Source organism: Palaemon carinicauda, chromosome 38 (assembly GCF_036898095.1).
Source record: "Palaemon carinicauda isolate YSFRI2023 chromosome 38, ASM3689809v2, whole genome shotgun sequence".
In the NCBI taxonomy this organism is placed as follows: Eukaryota; Metazoa; Arthropoda; class Malacostraca; order Decapoda; family Palaemonidae; genus Palaemon; species Palaemon carinicauda.
The window spans coordinates 50,861,246-50,888,071 of record NC_090762.1 but is presented as its reverse complement, the minus strand read 5'-3'; the positions used below and the strand labels follow the sequence as shown (position 1 = coordinate 50,888,071).

The 26,826-nt window shown below is 42.9% G+C and overlaps 1 protein-coding gene across 1 annotated transcript in view; it reads left to right on the top strand.

Moving 5' to 3' along the window:
• The window catches only part of LOC137630622 (post-GPI attachment to proteins factor 6-like), a 131,034-nt gene that overhangs the window by 80,613 nt on the left and 23,595 nt on the right, over nt 1-26,826 (top strand). The window contains exons 8-10 of the mRNA XM_068362226.1: nt 59-251; nt 7,176-7,387; nt 22,309-22,457. Of these exons, the coding sequence (XP_068218327.1) occupies nt 59-251; nt 7,176-7,387; nt 22,309-22,457 (554 nt within the window). The remainder of the gene's footprint in view (nt 1-58; nt 252-7,175; nt 7,388-22,308; nt 22,458-26,826) is intronic.

Genomic DNA, 26,826 nt, shown 5'->3' with positions numbered 1-26,826 from the left:
ATTATGTTGTATAATCCATAGTATTATTTTGTATTATTATTATATTCATGTTTTGCAGGCACAGTTTGGTTAAGAAGACATTTGGTGGTAACTTTGTATTTGAATACGATCTGCCTCCAGATGAAAATGGCACTGTACCTCTAGTTATCAATATCTCTAATGGAATTCCAACCATGTTGACTTTTTCTTTGGAATCTATCATTGATATTGGGGGCACTTTAAGTGTTGAATTGGCAGTTTCTCCATTTATGGTAAGTTTAGCTTTTTAACTTTAGATTAATCATTTATTCATCTAAAAGGCTCATTCATTCATTTCTTTTGTTGGTCATGCCAAAGGCATTAAGAAAGATGTTAAAATCCTAAAGGGAATTCTTGCTTCTTAATTGAGCTGAAAATATTTTATTCATATTGATTAAATGATAAAATCAATTATGTTTTTATCTTTGCCCTCTATTCCTTCTATTCCTAGCCTTTGTTTTTGTAAAAAAGAATAGCATTCAAAAATGAAATTAGTTAATTGTGAATTTGAATAATTTTTATTTCTTGAAGACTTTAAAAGGATCTTTGATATATTACAATGAACACCATTCTTATCTGGGATGTTACACCCCCTGCAATCTTTTATATCCCTGTTACATTTTATGAAAAATTTTACTTTCAGAGCATTAGTGTTCACAACTTCAATATACTATCATATCACGGTTACATTTTCAATATTAATCTTACCCGATGATCATGTAGCTGTCAACTCTGTTGCCCGACAGAAATCTACGGTCGGGATACGCCAGCGATCGCTATACAGGTGGGGGTGTACACAACAGCGCCATCTGTGAGCAGGTACTCAAGTACTTCTTGTCAACAAGAACTCAATTTTTCCTCTGTCGTGCCTCCGGCTAGACCTACTTGGATACGCTGTTGATTCTGGAGTTATTGTTCACGATTTGGTGATGTATTTGCTCTAGAGTTTAGCCTTCGCTATTCAGGAAGCTTTATCTTTAGCTTAGCAAGCTTTTGGAATTAATTTGAATTAATTATGGTGACGAAGAGAGTATGGACTCTCTTTCACTTTTAAATGGCCGACCCTTCCCTTAGACGGAAGTGTTGGTGTCGAAGAGAGTATAGACTCTCTTTCACTTTTTATTTTATATCTCTCCGCCATTTATAGGCCTCTTCGATTAACTTTCCTTAAAAAAAAAAAAAAAAAAAATATGCGACCTTTCCTAATAGTAGGCGGTCCTTACTTGGAACCGAAGTTAATTAACATTGAGCTCGTCATATCGTTTTTCCTGTTAAGAATTTATGCTATTTTAATTTTATGTTTTTGAAAGAATTTCTTTGATAAGTCTCGTACTGTTTTCAAAGTTGAACTAACGTTTTGTTTAGTCTCCGCAGTTGTTGACGTTCAGAACGTTCAACTTGCGCTCTATCGTTACGATAGAGAGAGAGTATTCACGGTTTCACGTTGCATAAGAGTAAACCGATTCTAGCGTTTCGTTCATTCTTTCTTAGCTTAAATGGTTTTAATTCTAATAAAGGAACTTTTTATTTGGGAAACCTTTCAGTTTTTTTCCTTTAACAAATAATATGTTTTAACGATATATATAATTGGGCTCATCTCTCAGGTTCTAAGTCAAGAGAGAGAGAGAGAGAGATAGAGACGGAGGGAGAGAGAGGAGGATAAACGTTTCGTTCAAGCGGGTAACGTTGTTCTCGTTTTTTTTTTTGCTCTTCTCCCTAGTCGATAGAGGGGAAGAAGGTAAAACGTTTCTAGAGTTTTATTCTTGTTCCCAGGCTTTATGCGGTGAGAGATTTTAAACGTAGTTTATTTGATCTAGTGTTTAGTCTCTTTTCCAGCCACTGAATTCTTTATCTTTCATTATGTTTTTCTGTTACATTGTAATACTGTTTTCGCAATTACTACCTTTTAATGAAGGATAGGATTGCGTGTTTCAGGTACAAACCACTTAAAGTTTCGAGTTCAGTGAAATAAGTGCAAACAGAAAATCAAAAGTGATAAAGTGATATGCGCAAAGTGTTACAGTGTTGCGTTCGAGGGTTCGTCTGTTCGTGCCAGTGGTTCACCTAGTCCGATACCTCTTACAAGCTCCCAAGCCCAGGGGAGAAGTAATGTCGAAGGACTTATGGGTTCCTCAGGCCTTGATCGACGAACAGACGTTTCCCTCTGTGGTTTCGGGTGTATCTACACACGTTGCCGACGTGATCACCCCACCCACACAAAGACGAGAGAGCCCATTTATTCCTCGTCTGCGGAAGAGGTTTCTCGCAGAAACCATGGACCAAATCTTGCAGCTTTTAAGTGCAAGTCGGTCCCTTCCGCGCAAGTCCAACGGCCTAGGTGTAGCCACTGGGTCAGTTCGGACTCGCTGCAGTACGACAACTGCACACCTCCTAAGAGAGGCTAGGTGGTACCGCAACAGGCAGTAACTCCGTCTGTTGCCGCACCAGCTGTTTTAGACCCTCAGTCACAACGGACAGTAGCTCCGTTTGTTGTTGTCTTTCATAGACCCTAGTGGTCCATGCTGCAGACTATACAGTCTCAGCTTGCTCCTTCATACAGGAGTATCATGCTGGAAGGTTGACAATGCAGCCTGTTTACCTACAACCCGCCGAGGTTGTGCGCTCAGCAGATACTGCGGCTGCCTGCTCCCACACCACACCTGTGAGAGCTCCTCCACCGATGCGCAGTCCTCACTGCCAGACGCATGTTCTTGCTGCACCATCTGCTAACATGCGTGAGCTGCCGCATCAGGGGTTGCCGGGTTCCAGCACTATGCGGCATTCTCCTCAGCCCATGCAGCATGCTCTGCAGACCTTACAGCATGCTCCGCATACCATGCAGCATGAGCCGCATACCATGCAGCATGAGCCGCATGCCTTACCTCATGCTCTGCATACCTTACCGCATGCTCTGCATACCTTACAGCATGCTCTGCATACCTTACAGCATGCTCTGCATTCCTTACAGCATGCTCTGCATACCTTACAGCATGCTCTGCATACCTTACAGCATGCTCTGCATACCATACCGCATGCTCCTCAACCCACCGCAGCCCCTCCCACGCACCAGCACTCAGCTTTTGTTGTTGCCAGCTCCCACACTCCGACTGCGGAGAAGGTTGACGATGCACCCGTGGGCCTACACCTCCCACGGTTGTGCGCCCGGCATGGCTTCATGCTCTCACACTCTTGTTGTGAGAACTCCTCCACCCATGCACAGTCAACCCTGCCAGATGTATGATGACTCCCACACACAGAGCACTCCGTTGCCGTGCGGGAGCTACCACAAGCTGCCGTGTTTTGACACGGTGTGTCAGCCTCCGCAACACACTGTGGTTACCGCCACTCGCCAGCAGCAAACTAGTCAGGCGGGAGTTGAGGCTTCCCCACACATCTTTGGTTGTTGCCAACTCACAAACTGTCATGCAGTTACATGACGTTGCCTTCTGGTCTGCTACTTATACACCAGTGCTGTATGTCCTCACGCTCCTGTTGTGGTTGACAGTTCAGTTTTTGACAGTTCACAGACTGTCAAGCAGTTTCATAACGTTGCCCTCTGGTCTGCTGCTTTTGCACCAGTGAAACCCTCACTGAGAGAACTTAGCTTTTCTCGGATATGGTTCCTGTAGATGAGAAAGTGCTGTTCTCCCTCCTTCTGATATTCCCTTGAGGACTCTGTCATTTGGAGAGGAGCCTTAAGCTGCTTAGCCTCCTATGGACTTTTATTTAAGCATAACATGCTTCCAGGGAGGGTAAATGGTTCCGCTTCAGTCGCTAACCCCGTCTGTTGCCACACCTGCTCCCATAGACCTTGAGCTTTGTTGCAAGACATGCAGTCCAAGGTTAGTCCTTGATAGAGGATTTTTTTTTTACGGAGTCAGTGTGTCACTGGGAAGACGTTCAACAACCAGCAGAGGTGACTTGTTGTGACGCAGTGCGGCAACCTCAGCAACCCGATAAGGAGTTGTCTGTACTACCCAGACAGTCTAGACAGTTTCGGGTTGTCGCTGTACTTCCTCGCTTCCCCATGGTTGACAGTTCACAGACTGTGCAGCAGTACCATGATCTTGTGTCCGGCTCCGTCAGACGACTGGCTTTTAAGAGCTCCCACAAGTCGTCGCTGTCTGGAGAATCTCAGATGGACTATGGATCTGACCAAGGAACTGGGCCTCCTGGTCAATTTAGAGAAGTCCCAGCTCGTCCCATCCCAGACCATTGTCTTCCTGGGTATGGAGATTCAGAGTCGAGTTTTTCGGGCTTTTCCGTCGGCCCCAAGGATCAACCAAGCCCTAGTATGCATCCAGAGCATGCTGAGAAGGAACCGATGCTCAGTCAGGCAGTGGATGAGTCTAACAGGGACACTTTCATCGCTGGCCCTGTTCATCGAGTTAGGGAGACTCCACCTCCGCCCCCTTCAGTATCATCTAGCTGCTCACTGGATAAAGGACATGACGCTAGAGACGGTCTCAGTTCCTGTTTCCGAAGAGATGAGGTCTACTCTAACGTGGTGGAAGAACAGCTTTCTTCTCAAGGAAGGTCTACCTTTGGCTGTTCAGAACCCCGACCGCCGTCTCTTCTCGGACGCATCAGACACGGGCTGGGGTGCGACATTGGACGGACAGGAATGCTCGGGAACATGGAATCAGGAGCAAAGGACACTTCACATCAATTGCAAGGAGTTGTTGGCGGTTCATCTGGCCTTGATAAACTTCAAGTCCCTCCACCTAAACAAGGTGGTGGAGGTGGACTCCGACAACACCACAGCCTTGGCTTACATCTCCAAGCAGGGAGGGACTCATTCGAGGAAGTTGTTCTAGATCGCAAGGGACCTCCTCATCTGGTCAAAAGATCGAAAGCTCACGCTGGTAACGAGGTTCATTCAGGGCGATATGAATGTCATGGCAGATCGCCTCAGCCGGAAGGGTCAGGTCATCCCCACAGAGTGGACCCTTCACAAGAATGTTTGCAGCAGACTTTGGGCCCTGTGGGGTCAGCCAACCATAGATCTGTTCGCTACCTCGATGACCTAGAGGCTCCCGTTGTATTGTTCTCCGATTCCAGACCCAGCAGCAGTTCACGTGGATGCTTTTCTGCTGGATTGGTCCCATCTCGACCTGTATGCATTCCCGCCGTTCAAGATTGTCAACAGGGTACTTCAGAAGTTCGCCTCTCACAAAGGGACACGGCTGACGTTGGTTGCTCCGCTCTGGCCCGCGAGAGAATGGTTCACAGAGGTACTGCAATGGCTGGTCGACATTCCCAGGACTCTTCCTCTAAGAGTGGACCTTCTACGTCAACCTCACGTAAAGAAGGTACACCCAAACCTCCACGCTCTTCGTCTGACTGCCTTCAGACTATCGAAAGACTCTCAAGAGCTAGAGGCTTTTCGAAGGAGGCAGCCAGAGCGATTGCCAGAGCAAGGAGGACATCCACTCTCAGAGTCTATCAGTCTAAATGGGAAGTCTTCCGAAGCTGGTGCAAGGCCAATGCAGTTTCCTCAACCAGTACCACTGTAACCCAGATTGCTGACTTCCTGTTACATCTAAGGAACGTAAGATCCCTTTCAGCTCCTACGATCAAGGGTTACAGAAGTATGTTGGCAGCGGTTTTCCGCCACAGAGGCTTGGATCTTTCCACCAACAAAGATCTACAGGACCTCCTTAGGTCTTTTGAGACCTCAAAGGAACGTCGGTTGTCCACTCCAGGCTGGAATCTAGACGTGGTCCTAAGGTTCCTTATGTCATCAAGATTTTAACCTCTCCAATCAGCCTCTTTTAAGGACCTCACATTAAAAACTCTTTTCCTCGTGTGCTTGGCAACAGCTAAAAGAGTAAGTGAGATCCACGCCTTCAGCAGGAACATAGTTTTCACATCTGAAACGGCTACATGTTCCTTGCAGCTCGGTTTTTTGCTAAAAACGAGCTTCCTTCACGTCCTTGGCCTAAGTCGTTCGAGATCCCAAGCCTGTCCAACTTGGTGGGGAACGAACTGGAGAGAGTACTTTGCCCAGTTAGAGCTCTTAGGTACTATCTAAAAAGGTCAAAACCTTTACGAGGACAATCAGAAGCCTTATGGTGTGCTATCAAGAAGCCTTCTCTTCCAATGTCTAAGAACTCAGTTTCTTACTACATCAGGCTTCTGATTAGGGAAGCACATTCTCATCTAAAGGAAGAAGACCTTGCTTTGCTGAAGGTAAGGACACATGAAGTGAGAGCTGTGGCTACTTCAGTGGCCTTCAAACAGAACCGTTCTCTGCAGAGTGTTATGGATGCAACCTATTGGAGAAGCAAGTCAGTGTTCGCATCATTCTATCTCAAAGATGTCCAGTCTCTTTACGAGAACTGCTACACCCTGGGACCATTCGTAGCAGCAAGTGCAGTAGTAGGTGAGGGCTCAGCCACTACATTCCCATAATCCCATAACCTTTTTAACCTTTCTCTTGAATACTTTTTATGGGTTGTACGGTCGGCTAAGAAGCCTTCCGCATCCTTGTTGATTTGGCGGGTGGTCAATTCTTTCTTGAGAAGCGCCGAGGTTAGAGGTTGTGATGAGGTCCTTTAGTATAGGTTGCAGCCCTTTATACTTCAGCACCTAAGAGTCGTTCAGCATCCTAAGAGGACCGCTGCGCTCAGTAAGGAAGACGTACTTAATAAAGGCAGAGTAATGGTTCAAGTCGTCTTCCTTACCAGGTACTTATTTATTTTATGTTATTTTTGAATAACTAATAAAATGAAATACGGGATACTTAGCTTCTTTGTTAACATGTATGCTGGTCTCCACCCACCACCCTGGGTGTGAATCAGCTACATGATCATCGGGTAAGATTAATATTGAAAAATGTTATTTTCATTAGTAAAATAAATTTTTGAATATACTTACCCGATGATCATGAATTTAAGGACCCGCCCTTCCTCCCCATAGAGAACCAGTGGACCGAGGAGAAAATTGAGTTCTTGTTGACAAGAAGTACTTGAGTACCTGCTCACAGATGGCGCTGTTGTGTACACCCCCACCTGTATAGCGATCGCTGGCGTATCCCGACCGTAGATTTCTGTCGGGCAACAGAGTTGACAGCTACATGATCATCGGGTAAGTATATTAAAAAATTTATTTTACTAATGAAAATAACATTTTTGTAAAAAGTTCTTTTTTTCCAGAACATCAGTGCTCACAATTTCAGTGTAGCTGGGTGCTTGAGCCGTGGGATACGGGAAACACCAAACGTCGATTGGGAATGTTCTCGGGGTTATGGTCTTTTAGTAAATACTACCCGACCTTCTGCTATAGCTACTCAAGTGCTGATACCTTTTCCTGAACCGGGGCCTTGGTACCTTACACTATACCCAGAGTGCTTTCTTTATAATGCTAGGTAAGTCGGACAATGTTCTTTGCTTTCTCACTAATGTGTAATGTTCTTTGCTCTCTCTCTAATGCTAAGTTAATCAGAGATTGTTCTTTGCTTTCTCTCTAATGCTAAGCTAGTCAGGGAATGTTATTTACTTTCTCTCTATTGCTGGTTAAGTCAAGGAATGTTCTTTGCTTTCTCTTTAATGCTAAGCTAGTCAGGGAATGTTCTTTGCTTTCTCTCTTCTTCTTTACCTTGAAGCTTTTCCCATTTCTATATGGGGTGGCTGTTTCTAGTCAACCTTCACCATCTTCCTCTGTCCTGTACATCTTGTTCTTTTAGACCCTTTTCCTTCATGTCATTCAATAATCTATCTTTTCACCTGAACTTTTGCCTTCCCCTCCTTCTTCTGGCCTCCACCTCCAAGTTCATAACTCTTTTACATACGTGTTCATCTTCTCTCCACAAGCACTTCTGTTGGGTCCCTGCCCAGGATGGGGTGGATGGAAACGAACGAGTAGACAAGGCAGCAAAGGAAGCTTCAGGGCTACTTGACCCATCCCCCATAAGTATTCCTTACAAAGATCTTGAAAGTAAAATACATTTTCACTGTACGAACAAGTGGCAGGCTCGATGGTCTGAACTGACCACTGATGCAAAATTGAAACAAGTCCACCCTTTTGGTGGATAAATGGTCATCTTGTAATCCTACAGGTAGGAGGGATGATATTTTAACTAGACTGAGTGTTGACCTTATACGTGCAACCCACAATTATCTAATGAAGAGTGGTGAAGGAAGAAGGTCCCTATTTGTAATATCTGACAAGTGACAATAGATATTAAACATAATTTTGTCGATTGTCCTGTTTTAAATCTTCAGAGTGAAGAGTGGACACATTTACTTGAGGACAAACCTTTAAAAGATATACTGAGGGAAAATTGTGATACCCTGAACTTGAAAAAATTCATAAAGAGTTTTGGTTTATATCATGAGCTTTAATTAATTTTACTAATGTCCTTTTTTAATCCTTTTAATCCCTTATTATGTTATTTAGATATTATTTTATGAAAGCTGTGTGATTGTTCTAATGGCCTTTGATGTCCCAGTTCTTGGCTTAAGGCCTAAATTTTATATTCCATTCAATTCTCTCCTCATGACATGACCAAACCATTTGTCTTCTTTCCTGAGCTTTATTTGAAACCTTTAATACTTTGACTGTCTCCCTGATTAATTCATTCCGTATCTTATTTTTTTTTGTGACGCCACACATCCACCTCAGCTTTCTCATCTCGGCCACTTTCATTTTTCTTTCTTGCTCTTGCTTTATTGGATAAGTCTCTGCCCCATAGAGTATGGCTGGTCTAACAACACTTTTATAAAACTTTCCTTTAACCTTTGCAGTGATCCTCCTGTCACAAAGTATCCCTGATGACTTTCTCCAATTCATCATGCACACTCAATCTATGACTGACTTCTACATCAAGGTTTCCATTTTTACTCATAACAGAGCCAAGATATTTGAAAGAGCTAACTCTCTTTATGTCTTCTTGGCCTAATTTCACTGTTCCCTGCCATTCCTCTCTGCCTGTCCACATATATTGTCTTTGTTCTGCTAATTTTTAAGCTTCTCTAAAATTCTTCTCTCCATCTTTCTAGCTTGAGACTTCATCTCATGTTAGATCAGTCAGAACAATGTCATTAGCACACATTGCACTCCAAGGCACCTCCTCTGTAACTTTCGATGTTATAACATCTATCACAATATCAAATACGTAAGGACTAATGGCTGAACCCTGGTGGAGACGAACTTTCCCCTTAAACTTCTCTATAGTTCCAGCAGTGCTCTTGTTTGGTTACCTCTGCATACTCATCTTTCATGATTCTGACATACTTTTCAGGAACTCTTTCCTCTCTTGAGCACCTCCACTCTTTTTGCCTAGGTACCCTATCATAAGCTTTTTTCCAAATCAATAAACACCGGATGTAGTGCTTTCTGTTTCTCTCTGTATTTCTGTACTGTCTGCCTTAGTGCAAATATTGCATCAATTGCTCTTTCTTGGCATAAAACCAAATTGTCCATCACAAATTGTGGCTTCCATTCTCAATCTTCCTTCTATAATCCTCTCATATATTTGCATTGTACAGTATGTGATATTAGCTAAATTCCTTTGTAATTCTCACACTCCTGCACATCACCCTTCCCTTTGTAGATCAGGACCATTTGGCAATTTATCTACATGTCCAGCAGTGTTTCTTGGCAATCCATCATGGTTATTAAATCCTACAGGATGTTTATGCCCTCCTCTCCTAAACACTTCCACACTTCAGCTGGTATTCCATCAGGTCCCACAATTTTCCCCCCATTTTTTTTCATTTTATCCAGCGCCTTCTTAACCTCTTCTCTCCTGATATCCTGGGCTATTCTTTCATGAGGGCTCCCATCTCTTATTATTGTTCTGGAGTTTTCTTCATTTAGTAACTCTTCAAAGTACTCCTTCCTCTAGCTATTATGCCTTTCTTTTGATAAAACTCTTCCATTTTTGTCCTTGATTTGTCTGATGTGTGTTAAATCCTTTGATGATTTATCTCTGCATTTTGTTAACTTGAGTATTCTTTTTAGGCCTTCAGTTTCTCTAAGATCTCATAGAACTTAACCATTGTAATTTATTTTTGCCTTTGCTACTGCCCTTTTAGCTTTATTTGCAGTTTTCCAAGCTATTCTATTTTCTTCAGATTGATTCCTGTCATAGGCTACTCTTGCTTCCTTTTTCTTCTTTATCTTATGCTGGGTATTAGGGTTCCACCACCAACTCTCTTTCTCATTTGGTGGTACTCTACCAGATGTCTTCCCCAATGATAATTCTGCTATTACAAGGATCATTGCACTATTTTCTCTCCACCAGATGTTCACATCTTCTGTCAATCTGATGCTGCTAAGAAATGCTTCCTTAAATCTCTCTAATTTCTTGCTCTTCTAGTAGCCACCACTTTATCTTCAGGTGGACTACCTTTTTCTCTGTTTCAACTCATCTTAACAAGAGATCCGACACTAATAGCGCATGCTGTCTGCTAACACACATTCCTTTAATAACCTTATAATTCTTCACTTCTGTTAAATGGTTCCTTCTACACATTAAAAAATCTATTTGTGTCTGTCTTCCCCCACTACTATATTTTCACGCAGTCATCATTTGTGAAAAAGGTGTTGTTAATTGCCCTGTCAAATGCCAGTGCAAAGTCTGTTATTAATTTTCCTTCTTTGTTCATTTTTCCCATGCCATGTCGTCCATATATTCTATTGATGTTTTCCCAGTTGCACCCAATGTGTCCATTCAAGTCTCTTCCCATAACTAGCCTTTCTTATATTTCTATTGCTACTTTATTCATGATCTCTCCAGAACTTATTTTTCACCTCTTCAATGTACCTAGTCTGAGGTGCATATGCACTTACTACCTTCAAGATATGTCCACCACAGCACAACCTTACTTTTAATTTCTTTCTTGCTTTTCCTTTCAACGTCCACAATGTTTTCTTTCATTTCTTTACCGATGACAATCTCTAGGCCACTTCTTCCTGTTTCATCAGCTCCACTATTTAGTAACTTGTAGCCATTGCCAATATCCTGTGCTTTATTTCCTCTCCATCTTGTTTCCTGCACACATAAAATGTTCACCCTCCTTCGCTCCATGACATCTGCCACGTCCCTGCTTTGACAATTCATGCTGCCCACGTTCAGTGTTCCAATTCTTATTACTTGCTCTTGCTTCTTTAGCTGTTCCCGTCCTTGATTGGGTAGCCCTTTTCCATTTATCGGGGAGGTCAGGTGAGGCCTCCGTGCATCGCACAAGAGGGACACCCTGGCCTTCTACTGGTAACTGTTCGTGGTCGTTCATGTTTTCGGCCAAATTATTTTACAGTCAGATGCCTTTCCTGCCACAAACTTTCACCATTTACCCGGGCTTTGGACTGGCATAAGAGTTGTGCTGGCTTCTTTGCTTTCTCTCTAATGCTGGGGAAGTCATGGAGTGTTCTTTACTTTCTTTCTAATGCTAGGTAAGTTAGGGATTATTCATTGCTTTCTCTGATGCTAGATAAGTCAGAGAATATTCTTTGCTTTTTCTCTAATGGTAAGCCAGGGAATATTCTTTGCATTCTCTCTAGTGGTAAGTCAGGGAATATTCTTAGCTTTCTCTCCAGTGGTAAGTCAGGGATTATTCTTTTCTTTCTGTAATGTTAGGTAAGTCAGGGAATATTCTTTGCATTCTCTCTAGTGGTAAGTCAGGGAATATTCTTTGCTTTCTCTCCAGTGGTAAGTCAGGGAATATTCATTGCTTTTTCTCTAATGGTAAGTCAGGGAGTATTCTTTGCTTTCTCTCTAATGCTAGGTTAAGTCAGGGATTGTTCTTTGCTTTCTCTCTAGTAGTAAGTCAGGGAATGTTCTATGATTCTATTGTTGTTTAATAGGTTTTTTAGGCAGAAGTTATTCTTTAGCGTCTCAAATTCTGCATCCTCACATATTGTTTCCCTATGATGTTCACAACGTTTTAGAAAATACCAAAGATATTTATACTCTGGTGCCAATTATATTTGATGTAATATTTTGCATTTAAGCCAGTCATTACAATCAGTTTACAATTACTCTTCTATATACAAATGCAATTATTCTTCTATATACAAAAAGAGCTTCCTGTGCTGTAGTGACTTTTTTTTTTTTTTATTGTGTTGTTAGATGCAAACAAGTGTTTTATTGAAACTTGAACAAAGCATTGCCAGGCGGTGACTAGTTTTGAGTCATTATGGTCATTTTCTGTTTATTATTTTATACTCTATTGTTAAAATGACCTTTAATTAGCTTTACCGCGTATATGCTTTGGTCTCGGAGATTGTAAAACTGAATGAAAATCATTGTAGTTTTTCCTTTTCATTTTCTTTGAAAAGATCCTTTTTTTCCTTGCTAATAGATAAAATATATTCTCATTTTCACATATGAAAGGTCTCTTCCATTTTAAAGCATAAGCTATTATGTTATGTGCTTTTTTTTATGTTGCTAATTTGAAAAACACATCAAACAAATCAAATGGTAGTTACTGTTCATGCAATGAGTATATGTGCTAATATGGAAAATATCTTTTCCATAAAATTCATCTTATATATACTTGTATAGCAGAGTAAAACCAAGCTTTTTGGAAACTTGCGTTCTGTATTAATGGCTGGGAAAATTTGAATGTGGATATGCAGGCAATTTGTTTTGGCCTAACTGAATCTAATTGCTCTATCTGGCACAAAGATTAACCACAGTGATCAACTTGGGCAATTGCCTCCTTGGCTCCATGGTGTAGGGTACTTGATCACATGGTAATGTAAGCATCCTCACACTGGCTCCTGTTACCGACAAACCTGATCTCCTGATCACCTCACATTCTTGCGGGCATACCCACAATCATCATACTCTAGCTCGGCATCAGTAATCATTTGATTAAGCGTAACATCCCACAGCTTCAATGTTCATCTCGTAATCTTCCACCCAAGCAGGCTTGTGGTAGTCTATTGGGAATGTCCTTGCCTGGCAATCTGTTAGACAGGAATTTGAGACCACTCAAGCTTGATAGTTTCTTCTAGTATCTGAAACTTCACCATCCTTATAAGCTAGAGATAAGCTCACAGCTATTTCTAGAATATTGCAGGATATTTTCTCATGTGAATCACTCAAAACCAATAGAAAAATTATCTCACCTGGTCATAACGTAGTCCTCACAGTGTCGAAAAGTTTATTAAAAGAAACTGGTATTGTAGTTTAGCAGCTGCTCTACTTTTTGCCTATTTTTGGGTAGATATAGGTCTTGACTGTAATGCATTACTTTTTGCCGTCTGCCATCCAGAAAACAGTATAGTGCATTATTTGAGATTGCCTTTGTGTGGACGGCTTACAATTTCACAAATATTTGCCCTCCTTTCTGAGTTTGAAAAGGGGCGATGTGGTTTACATTCAAAACATCTATAACAATGTAAATGATATGCGATAATATTCTGGACATGATCTAGAGGAAACAAATTAGTTTCCTTGAATACTTTATAGTATAAGTAAAATTCTCTCTCTCTCTCTCTCTCTCTCTCTCTCTCTCTCTCTCTCTCTCTCTCTCTCTCTCTCTCTCTCTCTCTCTCTCTCTCTCTCACACATAGATTTTATGGTTACCTATGCAAATATAAATATGTTTTAATTATTGTGAAATAGATATGTTATAGGTTCAGAATTATCATATCTACCAAATAATTTTTTTCTGGGCTCCGAGCTGTGCCGCACAATGAAATACTCCTAAAGCACTATTTCCAAGGAATATAACTGCTATATATTACCAGAGAAAAAAAAGCATAGGAATGCCAGGTTGAACCCAGCTCGCTCACCTATAAAAGGTGTCGGTATAATATACTGGGGCGTGATAATTCACAACCAGAGGTCTCGCACTATTTAGATATCTCCTCTTCAAAATCCCCGCCACAGCGAGGTGCCGATCAACACTACTACCACTAACCCAACCCACGCCAGTGACGACACTCCTTTATAGCACTTGTTGTTATTAAGTCCAACATGTTTTTTCTCGTGTTTACCCTTGGATTTATCATTATTTTATAATCGATGGCCGATTCCCAAGATACCCCATCGAAGTTAAGTACTTTATCCATGAGTTTTAGCGAGATTGGGCAGTGTAACCTCTGTTTTTATTAATTGAGAAGTGTTTATATATGAACGGCGTCCCCGTTCTTATCGTTCATGGTTCGGCTCTGCCCTTTTTCTCGTTAGTTCGTCCGTCATTAATATTTGTTCGAACTTTTAGGAGTTTTTTCCTTACATTTATATAGTACACCGTCTTTATGCTTTCATCTAGCATTAATTTTATGTTATCCTATGATATCAGTGTTAGCGTTTCATCAAGGAGTAGGTTATGTTGGTATGCCTGCATTCGTGCATGTTGGTGGATTGCGTCACCATTGAGATTGTTTCGCTAGTTCTAGGAAGACGACCATCTCACTTATTATTATTAAACCTTTTAGTTTTATTACGCTCCACCTAGTTTTACATTTGGTTCGAGTGGGACTCTCGCATTTTTTTGTTTTTTTGTTTTTACTGTTCGATCTACCGCTTCAGTAACTAGGTTGGTACCCCTGCTTTCCATCTGCTGATGGCGTCATGCTTCTCCCCTATCACTCGCCCGAGTCCCTCTCTCGCCATATTATTTCTGCATGCCTAACCTTACTTACGTGATTTCGCTTTTAATTCATTAATTATGTTTATGTATTTGTGCATTGATATTATATTTATTGCTTTACTCCGTTATGATCATATTTTTGGGATTTTCATGTCATGTTGAGGGGATCTCCAGTTGGTAGCCCTGTCTACCACTACGCACTGGTGATTCCCCGGTACCATTCCCCCCCCACAGGTTGGGGAGGCTATTCCATCCCCCCCCTCCTCCAGTGTACACCCTTCCTCTCACTCGATGGTTGTTGGTTATGACATACGGGTCAAGTATGCTTGTTCCTCAGTCTTCCCTCAACGTTCCGACATATTGAGGACTGAGTGTACCCACGGGGTGTGACTTAGTCTCATTCATACCGGGCGTTTTTCGTCTCCCCCCCTCCCGTCGCCCCGATTGGCCATCGGTCGGGGGAGGGGGAGGGCCGGGACCACCGGGGACTATCACACGTGATTCGTCGGTATAACTGCACCTTGGTGTAACCTTTGCTTTTAGCTTGGTATAACTGGCAAACTGCACCTTGGTGTAACCTTTGCTTTTAGCTATGGTTGTAAGAATGAGCACTTATATTAGGAGTGTCCCCACCTACGGTACCTCCTGCTATTATCGTCCGCATAGGACTTATTAATATCCCATATCATTATATTATATTCTACATGAATCATTACCTTCGTCCCGGTACCTCCGGTTGGGTAGTGGGGGTTCCATTGGCTCCCCCCGCGCTCTCCCGTTGTACCCTCCCGTCATCAGACATCGGAGCCTCCGGGCTCTTAAATACAAGATCTGTTGACACTGACACAGTTTTGATTAATATCCTCCCTCCGGGAGCCCTATTCAATTACAGACATTAGTTTTAGATCATAACTGGAGTTTTCTATTTATGTATTTTAAGGATGCATCTTAGGTTACTTTAAGTTTACTTTAAGTTACTTTAAGTTTACTTTAAGTTACTTTAAGTTTACTTTAAGTTTACTTTACCAACCCTGTTCCCCGGCCCCGGGGGCCCCGGAACTAGTTATGATTATAATTATTCATCACTGTTTTTTTGCATCCTTTTTCATCCCTTTTTATTTTATACCTCCCTGGTAATGACGGGATGGTATATTCCTCGCTATGACAATATTATTTCATTGATAATCCTAACTTATTACGGAATTGTTTCAACAATGTCTGTTAATTTTTATAATTTTTTCCCCGGTTACTATACTGGTTCGAAATTTTGTTCATAGCCTTTTGTCCCGATTTCATATCGGTCTATTTTAAGAATCCGGAACACCCGGATCTTTTTAGGTTATTAACCTATTATGGGATACTCACGTATCTGTATTTTATTCTATACTTCCAAAGTAGCGACGGGATAGTGTATTTCAAGCTATGACAATATTATTTCATTGATAACCTTAACTTATTACGGAATTGTTTTAACAATGTCAGTTTATTTATAAGTTTTTCCCCGGTTACTAAACCGGTCCTAGAGTTGTTCATAGCCTTTTGTCCCGGTTTCATATCGGTCTACTTTAAGAACCCGGAACACCCGGATCCTTTTAGGTTACTAACCTATTATGGGACACTCACGTATCTTTATTTTATTCTATACTTCCCAAGTAGCAACGGGATAGTATATTTCTCGCTATGACAATATTTTTTCATTGATAATCTTAACTTATTATGGAATTGTTTTAACAAAGTCAGTTAATTTATGATAAGTTTTTCCCCGGTTACTGTACCGATCTGAAATTTTGTTCATAGTCTTTTGTCCCGATTTCATATTGGTCTAATTCAAGAATTCGGAGCATCCGGATCTCTTTAGGTTACTGACCTGCTATGGGATACTTATGTATCTTTATGTTATTCTATACTTCCCCAGTACCGACGGGATAGTATATTTTGCGCTATGACAATATTATTTCATTGATAATCTTCACCTTTTATGGAATTATTTTGACAATGTCAGTTAATTTATGAAAAGTTTTCTCCCCGGTTATTATACCGGTCCGAAATTTTGTTCATAGCCTTTTGTCCCGGTTTCATACCGGTCTATTTTAAGAATTCGGAACACCCGGATCTTTTTGGGTTACTACCCTACTATGGGACACTGTAGGTGCCCCTGTCGTTACTATCTATAATTATAACTTCGGATATAATATTTTGGGATTTTCATTTTATTTCCTTTGTGATTGATCGATTTAAACATTTATTCTCGATCTATTTATTTTACATTCCCAACGGAGTTACCTTGTTCATTAGTAACGATATACCCTCTTTCGGAGCTCGCAGTCTTCCATGACTTCTACCTTGGCGACTCTTTAGATCTGGGTTGGCGGGTTTGCCTGGAGTGTCAGGGCAAAGAGACCCTGTGTCTCTTCCTTTTAGGGTTTTCAAGGAAGCACGTGGCTGATGTCGGGCCACGTCCCGTTGTCCCTAAAGTTAAAGCTACCTGCCAGCCCCTACCAAAGACTCACAGGTCTTCCAAATCACCAAACCAGTTAAGACTTCTCTTGGGTCGAGAGCGAAGCCCGGCCTGAAACCTACGACTCCGGAGGCTCCCTTCGATCCGGCAGCCCTTTCAAGATTGATGCATGGCCTCTCGTGGCATGGTTAGTTTCAACCTGACCTTTCATTAGACGAGGCCAGCGACCGATCCCAGGGATGAGGTAGAAATTTATTTCTATTTGAACACGATGTTGTGTTGATATTTATCCATATATATACATATATATATGATTTACGGACCTCTGTAGCTCACTGGCTCAAACCTTGTGTCACATACTGAGTCACCACGAATTATATGATGAAAGATTCCTGGTGCCTCTGTGAACTTGACAATTGAATGGAATTATTGCCCTTTAGGGGGAAGAGAGAGTGCTAAACCAGATAGCCTCATACAGGGTCTCATTTGTTATGGGCTACCTCAACAGCACAATATATCATCCCGGATGCCTCTAAGCTCCCGGAATTCGTTGAAAGCAATCCGTGGAAGGCGGCCTTGCACTCTCCCTTCAAAGATGGTATGTTAACCATCGAAGGGTTTGGCACCCGGACTGTAGAAGATTTTGAATTCTACCCGCCGGGTCAACAGTTCCCTCTCTCTGGTTTCGCATGCCTTACCGAGGAGACACTCGTAAGGTTTGACAAGGTCCCCAAAGAAACCAAAATGTACCCAAAGGGGCAGGCTCAGTCCACCTGGGTCCGGCCCTTAAACGAGTGGGAGTGTGTTAACACTACGTTAACACCTCACAAGAGCCCGTACACGATGTTTCTAGTGGAGGAGTAAACCCCTACTCCGTGTGTCACTAAGATATCGGACCTTGCTCAGCTGGCAATAAACGAGGACAAGCCGTTACCGCAGCTGAAAGAAACGCATCCGACTTCCCTCCTGTCCCCGGGGGATTACGATTGCTGGACTAACGCCCCGGCGACCTTCACATCGGGTAAATTAAGCGCTGACTGTGCTTCCATTCAGTTCAGTGAGTGGCTACCCAGGCTTCCGGAATCCCTGATATGCCTCGAGTTCGAAGCCTGTATGCGCCTGAGTAGACCTATCAACTCGGCTACAATGGCAGAAAAGACCTCTTTAATGTATGAAGAAGAACCACCTTTTAAGGTCTTGCCGAAATCATTACTTCAAACCTTACTGTCTGATTCCTACGACTTCTTTGCGTCCCAAGTAGCAACTACCTCCTATGCTACTTCCCCAGCCCTTAGGCCCACCTTTGAAACTCAGGGTGCTTTCCAGGGTTACCAGCGCGCCAGAGGCGCTAGCTCGAGAGGAACTTTTTGCAACAGCTACTCTCGAGGCCGAGAATTCCGCGGAGGCCGAGGAGGTAAATCCGCAGCAAATCATTGGGAATTCTCATGTAGGGGGAAGACTTTACATCTTCCGGAACCGTTGAACGTTCAACATTTGGGCTTTCAGCATAATTTCCAAAAGATCTGGGGTGGAGTTGGATAGAAAGGCCCCCTCCACCAACCATTTTTCATCAACATCCAACGGAAGAGCTAGTCTTATATGAAAACGATCTATTGCAAAAGGAAGCAATAAAGAAAGTAAATCGCTTGTAATTTCAGGATCACTTGTTCAGCCGGCCAAAGAAAGACTCAGAATAGCGAAGAGTAATCCTGGACCTGTCGTTTCTGAATTCTTACATTCAATGCGACAAGTTTCACATGCTGACCATCTCTCAGGTGCGGACCTTGCTTCTCTGTGGGGCCGTCACCTCCTCTATGGATCTTGCAGACGTTTGCTATCATGTTCCGAAAGCAAGGCATTTTCGTCCGTTTCTAGGCTTCAACTAGGCAATTGCCTCACAGCAACTACAGAGTGATAATCTCTTACAACAGTTTTGGTTCCAAATCAACTTCGAGAAGTCTCGTTTGGTCCTGAAGACAAGTTTCAATGGTTAGGATTCAATGAATTCTATGCTCCCACACTCTGTCTCCCAACAGCCAAGAGGAACGATATAGCAAACACAATACGTTTTCTCAAAGACAAATTGTCTTCCAGGAGAAATCAAGAGAGAATCCTGGGTGCCCTCCAGTTTGCCTCAGTAACAGATATACTACTGAAGGCCAGACTGAAAGATTTAAGCCGAGTATGGTACTCCAGGAAAACGAGTAATATCGAGACAAAGGGCTTGACTCCAACCAATTCTGAAGAAAAGACTTCAACCATGGACAAGGTCAAAATCTGGCAAATCCGTTTCCTTACAATATCCACCCCCAAGCTGGTCATTTACACAGACGCCTACTTAACAGGCGGGGGGGGGGGGGGGGGGGGGGGGAGATACTTTCAGTACAAGAAAGTCCTGGGACTATGGTCGACAATATTCCGCCAACTTCATATCAATGTTTTAGAGGCCCTGGCGGTATTTTTGACCTTAAGCAATCAGCTCCAGCCAAAAACCAAGATATCAGGTTTCTTCTAGATAGATAGTGGCTTACGCACTTTTGAGGACAACTCCGCTGGAGTCGGAGTGGTCACTAGACCCAAAGTCCTTCAGTTGGATTCCTTCTCAGGTTCCGGATCTCCAGATAGATCTGTTTGCAACAGAGTCCAACTACAAACTAGAGTGCTACGTAGCTCCCAGCCCGGATCCTCGGGCTTACGCCACAGACGCAATATCATTAGTCTGGAACATTTGGGAGAGAATTTACCTATTCCCACCAATAAATCTGTCGATGAAAGTGTTAGACAAGCTCAGGACTTTCAAAGGCCAAGTGGCTCTAGTAGCCCCCATCTGGCCCAAGAACAACGGGTTTCCCATTCTGGTGGAACCGGGTCTCCACCTCGACAGATCCCCAATCCAATGCTAACACAAGCAGTACAACTCGCAGTGTGTTAGCTTCCTCAAGTTCAGAATGCCCTACCTTTATGGACTTTATGAAATTTGCAGCTCAAGAGGTGCAGATATTGATCCTCAAATACGTTATTTTTAGAATCAGATAAGAGGGGATCCACCCTTCGACAGTATGATTCGGCTGTTATGAAACTTGCCAGTTTTTAAGGGACTCAAAGGTTGAGACGATGACTATGAATCTGACAGTAACCTTCTTCAGAATTTTATTTAAATCAGACTTAGCGACTTGTACTATTACCACAAGTTAAGTCAGCCTTGAAGGTTTTACAATTGGTTTTAATATTGCCCTTACAGATTCATACTTCTCATCCATCCCGAGAACCTGCGCCAGATTGAAACCATCAACTCACCCTAGCTCAGTTTCCTGGTTTCTGAATGACGTACTTAAGTTGGCTTCAGACACTCTTAACGAGACTTGCCATTATATTCCATTGGTTAGGAAATCCTTGTTCTTAATGAACCTGACTTCTGGCGCCAGAATATCAAGCTTTCAGCCTTGTCTAGAGATCCAGGTCTAGAGATCCAGGTCATATTGAATTTCTCTCGTCAGGGGAAGTACTCCTTTCCCCTGACAAAAGGTTTTTAGCGAAAATGAGGACCCCCAGGACAGACGGTTCCCCTGGAAGATTGTCCCACTTCCGCAGGACCCATCTTTATGTCCAGTAAACACACTGGAAGCCTACTTAAACATATCTCCCGTTCAGTCCTCAGGGCCCTTACCCATTAGAGAAGGTGAGGAACCATCATCCTGAAAGGACTCAGACAGCAGATCCTGCATTTCATTAACAGGCTACCTAGAATCATTCCCACATCACTCCCTCACGTCCATGATATATGAGCTGTAGCTACCTCAGTTAATTACTATGAACTTCACTGGACTTACTAAATATACAGGCTGGAAGTCTCCAACAGTATTTAAACGCCACTGCTTAGAACCTCTGGAAGCCTTATATTTGCTACAGTGGCAGCAGGGAATGTGATTCCTCCTGAACATAGTGAACCTTAATCAACTATGTCTTGCTATCCTCTTACCTGTTATTTTGAATTTTATTTTACTTCCTCAGGTATTGTTCCAAGATTTGGGACCATTTCTCTGGTACTATTTCACTGGGCGGCACAGCTCGGAGCCCAGAAAAGGGATTTTGACGAAGGAAAAATCTATTTCTGGGCGAGAGACCTGTGCCGCCCAGTGAACCCTCCCTTGACTTCCCTCCCAACATGGGCCCCAAACCTTGGGTGCTATGAGGAGTGACGTCACTGGCGTGGGTTGGGTTAGTGGTAGTAGTGTTGATCGGCACCTCGCTGTGGCGGGGATTTTGAAAAGGAGATATCTAAATAGTGCGAGACCTCTGGTTGTGAATTATCACGCCCCAGTATATTATACCGACACCTTTTATAGGTGAGCGAGCTGGGTTCAACCTGGCATTCCTATGCTTTTTTTTCTCTGGTAATATATAGCAGTTATATTCCTTGGAAATAGTGCTTTAGAAGTATTTCACTGGGCGGCACAGGTCTCTCGCCCAGAAATAGATTTTTCCTTCGTCGAAATCCCTTTATTATATGATAATACGTAGATACAATACCCATTTACTATTCATTTGTTGCTTATAGACTAGTATTTATCGCATTGAAAAACTAAATTAACATTTTCTCAGGGTATATTAGTATGGCCATCTACTCTAGATGGCGAAAGGTCGTCATGTCTAAACTAGTCCATTAAGTCGTGTACGTTTCGAGCCATCCACAGAGCTTTGCTGTGTTGTTTTTGAACGGGTATCATGATGACCACGGCAGTCGAAAGACATTCAGGACTTGTCGGTATGTGTGAAACCAGCCATAGACATGCCAAGCGTGGTTATTAAAAAATTTCTACCCTGTATTGTGAACGGCAGAAAACAAAGTCTGTACGTATGAAAGCAGCCTTAGATATAAATTACTGGATGATTGGATGAATGATGTCACTGCCCATGTATGTGGCAGCTCTTTAAATTATTTTACAGTATACTTATTTCTTTGACAATTTCAAATAATTTTAATAATTTTTTCTGTATCATGAAACTAAGTGGTAATTGATTATGCATAAGTGTGGCGACAGATGTACAATCACATTTGGTATTCATGGAAAAATGCATTGTAAACCACAGGTTTGTGTCTTTGAAACTTTATTCTAAATACGTACTGTATTTCATGACACTTCAAGTAGAGATTGTTATTTTTTGTCCTGTATCAATTTTTGGGAAATCAAGTTCTCAAAGTAAAATTAGAAAGGACATTTGAAAGGATAATTTGGTTTTAGATTTGTATCACTAATTCTTATTTTTCCATATTTTCAGTGACATTGTAGATTGTACAGTTAATGAAACGACAATTATTTTCGGAGTGAGCTCTGCATCATGCCTTCAGGGTAAATGTGGTAAATATGGTTCCTGCTATCAATATATATCTGGCGGTTTCATATTTTCTACGTGTGTATGTGAAGCAGGTTAGTGTATTTTCTTTGATTTTATGGAAGTTTTTTTTTTTTTTAAATAAACCAATGTTTATAGGAATTCAAAACTGATTTTTTCATTCTTAGCTAAATACTCAGACTACAAATTAAGATATTTACCCTTGGTCAATGATTTTAGAGGCACAAAGGCAGTTGTTGATCATGTTTTTTTAGTGCTCACCATTTATTGCTTGTATGTCTTTAATTTTTTTTTATACTTTGTTGGATCATTTGTAGTTTCTGTGGTGATGAATTAAATGCTTATGAATATTGCACAAAATGTTTTGAGGAAAATCTACTTGATTTTTTATTCTCTGTCATTGTAGTTAGACATAAGTACTACTTATTTCTAATAAGGCTCATAGATGAGGTAAAATGAACCTGAGCACTTTAGTAATGCCATCTATTGGCACTTTGAGGAACTGGTTAAGAGAAAGGTGACATATGCTTTTAAAATGAGAAATATCATTATCCTACTGTACTTTGTGGTCTGCTTATCTGGTTGAAGATCCTTGGAGAACCCTCTCTAATTTTCTCAAAGATTTATTTGGGAGTGGCTTTAACTGTGTACTTCACAAAAATCAAGGGGGTTAGTGACCCCAGAGCCTTTGGAGAAGTACAAGAGCATTACGCTGTCTAGAGGGAAGACGGTCACCTTAGCTCACCAGAAAGCAAACCTGTGGGCTAGTTGGGGGATAAGAGGCATTATGCCGCTTTATGGAACTCGTCGGTGCTGGGTGCCATGTCTCTGCTTCCTGAGAGTTGTTTGCAATAAGTAATCAAGTCTTGGAGAGCTTCACAGAACTTCCTGTTCCATCGGGCCGTTGCCTCTAAGGCCCCCAGCCCTTCAAAGGGAACAGCAGCCAAACCTCTGAGTTCTGCCGAGTTCTGCAAGTTCAGGATTAATGAAAGGCACAGCGCATGTTGTGAAACTCCATTCCACGGCGCCTGCAACCCATTCTCAGAAAGAGCATGTGCGAGCACACCCCTTTTGACCTTCACAGCTAGGTCCTTCGAAGAAGGGTGGCAGTGGGAAGAGGGAAGGGTTAGAGAAACACTGTCTTGCCACTGGGCAATGTGGCAGAGACACAGGGCCAAGTTTTTAGTTGTACAGTAAGTTGCCTTCGGGACAATTATATTTTCAGGACTACTGCCCCTGCCCTGTCTCCTGTTCAAATTGAGTTCCTGTCAGATCTCCTAACATCTGTGAAAGCCCTGGCCTTGCTGGCAGAGGTGGAAGGAATGTTGGAGAACTCGCTTGAAGTCGTTCGAGACGGATCTCTGAGCTTCAACAGTTACCTTTTTCTGGTGGAGTAGGTGCCGGGAGCTTGGAGATAAGTCATCGACCTCTCTCCGCTAAGAGGGAAGACGGTCACCTTGGCTCACCAGAAAGCAAACCTGTGGGCTAGTTGGGGGATAAGAGGCATTATGCCGCTTTCTGGAACTCGTCGGTGCTGGGTGCCATGTCTCTGCTTCCTGAGAGTTGTTTGCAATTAGTAATCAAGTCTTGGAGAGCTTCACAGAACTTCCTGTTCCATCGGGCCGTTGCCTCTAAGGCCCCCAGCCCTTCAAAGGGAACAGCAGCCAAACCTCTGAGTTCTGCCGAGTTCTGCAAGTTCAGGATTAATGAAAGGCACATCGCATGTTGTGAAACTCCATTCCACGGCGCCTGCAACCTATTCTCAGAAAGAGCATGTGCGAGCACACCCCTTTTGACCTTCACAGCTAGGTCCTTCGAAGAAGGGTGGCAATGGGAAGAGGGAAGGGTTAGAGAAACACTGTCTTGCCACTGGGCAATGTGGCAGAGACACAGGGCCAAGTTTTTAGTTGTACAGTGAGTTGCCTTCGGGACAATTATATTCTCAGGACTACTGCCCCTGCCCTGTCTCCTGTTCAAATTGAGTTCCTGTCAGATCTCCTAACATCTGTGAAAGCCCTGGCCTTGCTGGCAGAGGTGGAAGGAATGTTGGAGAACTCGCTTGAAGTCGTTCGAGACGGATCTCTGAGCTTCAACAGTTACCTTTTTCTGGTGGAGTAGGTGCCGGGAGCTTGGAGATAAGTCATCGACCTCTCTCCGCTAAACGAGTTTGTGTGTCAGATGAAGTTCAGGATGGAAATAGTGTGATCTGTGCTATCTTCCATCAGAGAAGAAGATTTAATGCTTATAGTGTATCTTAAGAATGCGCACTACTTTCAAGTGCCTGTTCATCAGACCTCTCAAAAGTACCTCCACTTCTCCCTCTACAGTATGATATACCAATTCAAGGCTCTGTGCTTCAGACTGTGTATGGCTCCCCAGGTGTTCACACAAGTCTTCGCCACAGTAGCGGTTTGGGCCCACTCGCAAGGGATACTTTTCTTGATTTATCTCAGCAGTTGGTTGATCAAGGCTTCTTTGCAGAGGCAGTTGCGTCAGGAGTTTCGCTTTTTGCATTTTGCCACAACCTGGGGACTTTGGTAAACTGAGAGAAGTTAAATCCTACTCCCAAGCGGAGTTGAAGTACCTGGGCATGCTGATAGATTCGGCAACAGCAAGCCCTTCCCATAAACGATCGCACCTAGAAGCTCAGGGAGGTTATGCAACCTTTTCTGTCCAAGACAGTCATTTCAGCTAGGCAATGGTAACGTCTTTTTGGACATCTGTCCTCGTTGGAGAAACTTGGTCCTGACGGGCGACTCCACCAGAGATCCCTTCAGTGGTGCCTGAAGGATCACTGATTAGCCAAAAGGGATCTTTCATTCCTTCCTGTGCCGGTGTCGCAAGAGGTATTGAGCGATCGGGCTTGGTGGTTTGACGAGAACAACCTCACCAGAGGTGTCCCACTCGACTGCTCACCTCCAGATCTGTATCTGTTCTCGGATGCATCGAAGGAGAGGTGGGGCACATACCTGAACGACCTGGTTATGTCGGGAATGTGGTCCAAGGAAAACAGGCTTTTGCACATCAATATCCTCTAGGTAACAGGTTGGCCAGGGCACCAGCCACCTGTTGAGATACTACCGGTAGAGAGGTTGGGAGTCTTTTGACTGGCCAGGCAGTACTACAGTGGATCCTTCTCTCTGGTTACGGTTCATTTTCTCTTTGCCTACACATACATATCCTCCTCTGTCCTCATACACCTGACAACACAGATTACCCTACTATTCTTCTTTACTCAGGGGTTACTGCACTGTAATTGTTCAGTGGTTTATGTCAACAAGCAGGCAGGCAATTTATGCACCCCCTCTGTGAGTTGATGAAACAAATGCATGTGTGGGTGGCATTTCATGCCCTAGAGTTGTCAGCGAGGTACATTCCAGGCAAGAGAAATGTATTAGTAGAGACACTAAGCCACCATGGACAGGTTGTAGGAGCAGAGTGGTCTCTACATCCTCTGGTGACAGAAAGGCTTCTTGCCTCGTGGAGTGTTCCGGGTATTGATCTGTTTGTCAAGCGGTTGAACAAGAAACTCCCCGTCTTCTGTTCCTCCGTTCCAGACCCATGGGCAGTGTTCGAAGACGCCTTTCAACACCCCTTGGGTCACCTGGATGTGTATGCCTTTCCCCTGTTCACCCTGATTCAGCCAGTTATCACAGGGTATGGATTACCTGTACGCCAGGAATCAAGATGACCGTGGTGGCTTCCAGATGCCCACTCCGAGTGGCATTCTGATCTGCTTGCTCTTCTGGACGAGGTCCTGAGGGAACCTCCCCCTTAGCCCAATATTCTTTGTCAGCTGCACCTGCAGAGGTACCACCAGTCCATAGAGTTGTTGGCTCTTCACTCGTGGAGGCTACCCACCATCTCTGAGCAAAAAGATTTTTGAGAGGCACAGCACAGGAGATTTCTGGATAACTCTGGAGATCCTTTACAGATTTCTACCAGGTTAAGTGGACCATCTTCTGCGATTGTTGGCGTAGAATGGATTTTTCCCTGGTCAAAGCATCTTCAGGACTCATTGCAGAATTCCTAAGCCTCTCAGTTGCAGCCATGAAAGGCTACCGCACAACTTTGAGTATGGTCTACCAACGGAAGGGCATTAATCTCTCGGCTTCCTGTAAATTGTCTATGCTTGTGAGGAGCTTCGAGCAGTATTGCCCATCCGAGATCTCAGGCCCCCAGAATGGGATGTGACCCTAGTCTTCAGGGCTCTTATGCATACCCCATTTGAACCCTTGAGGAAGTTGTCAGATAGGGATGTAACACTCAAGGCTGTCGTTTTGCTAGCCTTAACATCAGTGAAGAAAGTGAGCAAGTTGGACGGTTTCTCTTATGTATCAACCCATGCTCATGGATAGAAGGAGTTCTCCCTTAGTTTTGTGTCAGAGTTCATGGCCAAAACTCAGAATGCTCGTGTGACTTGTGAGGCTTTGCAGTGTTATT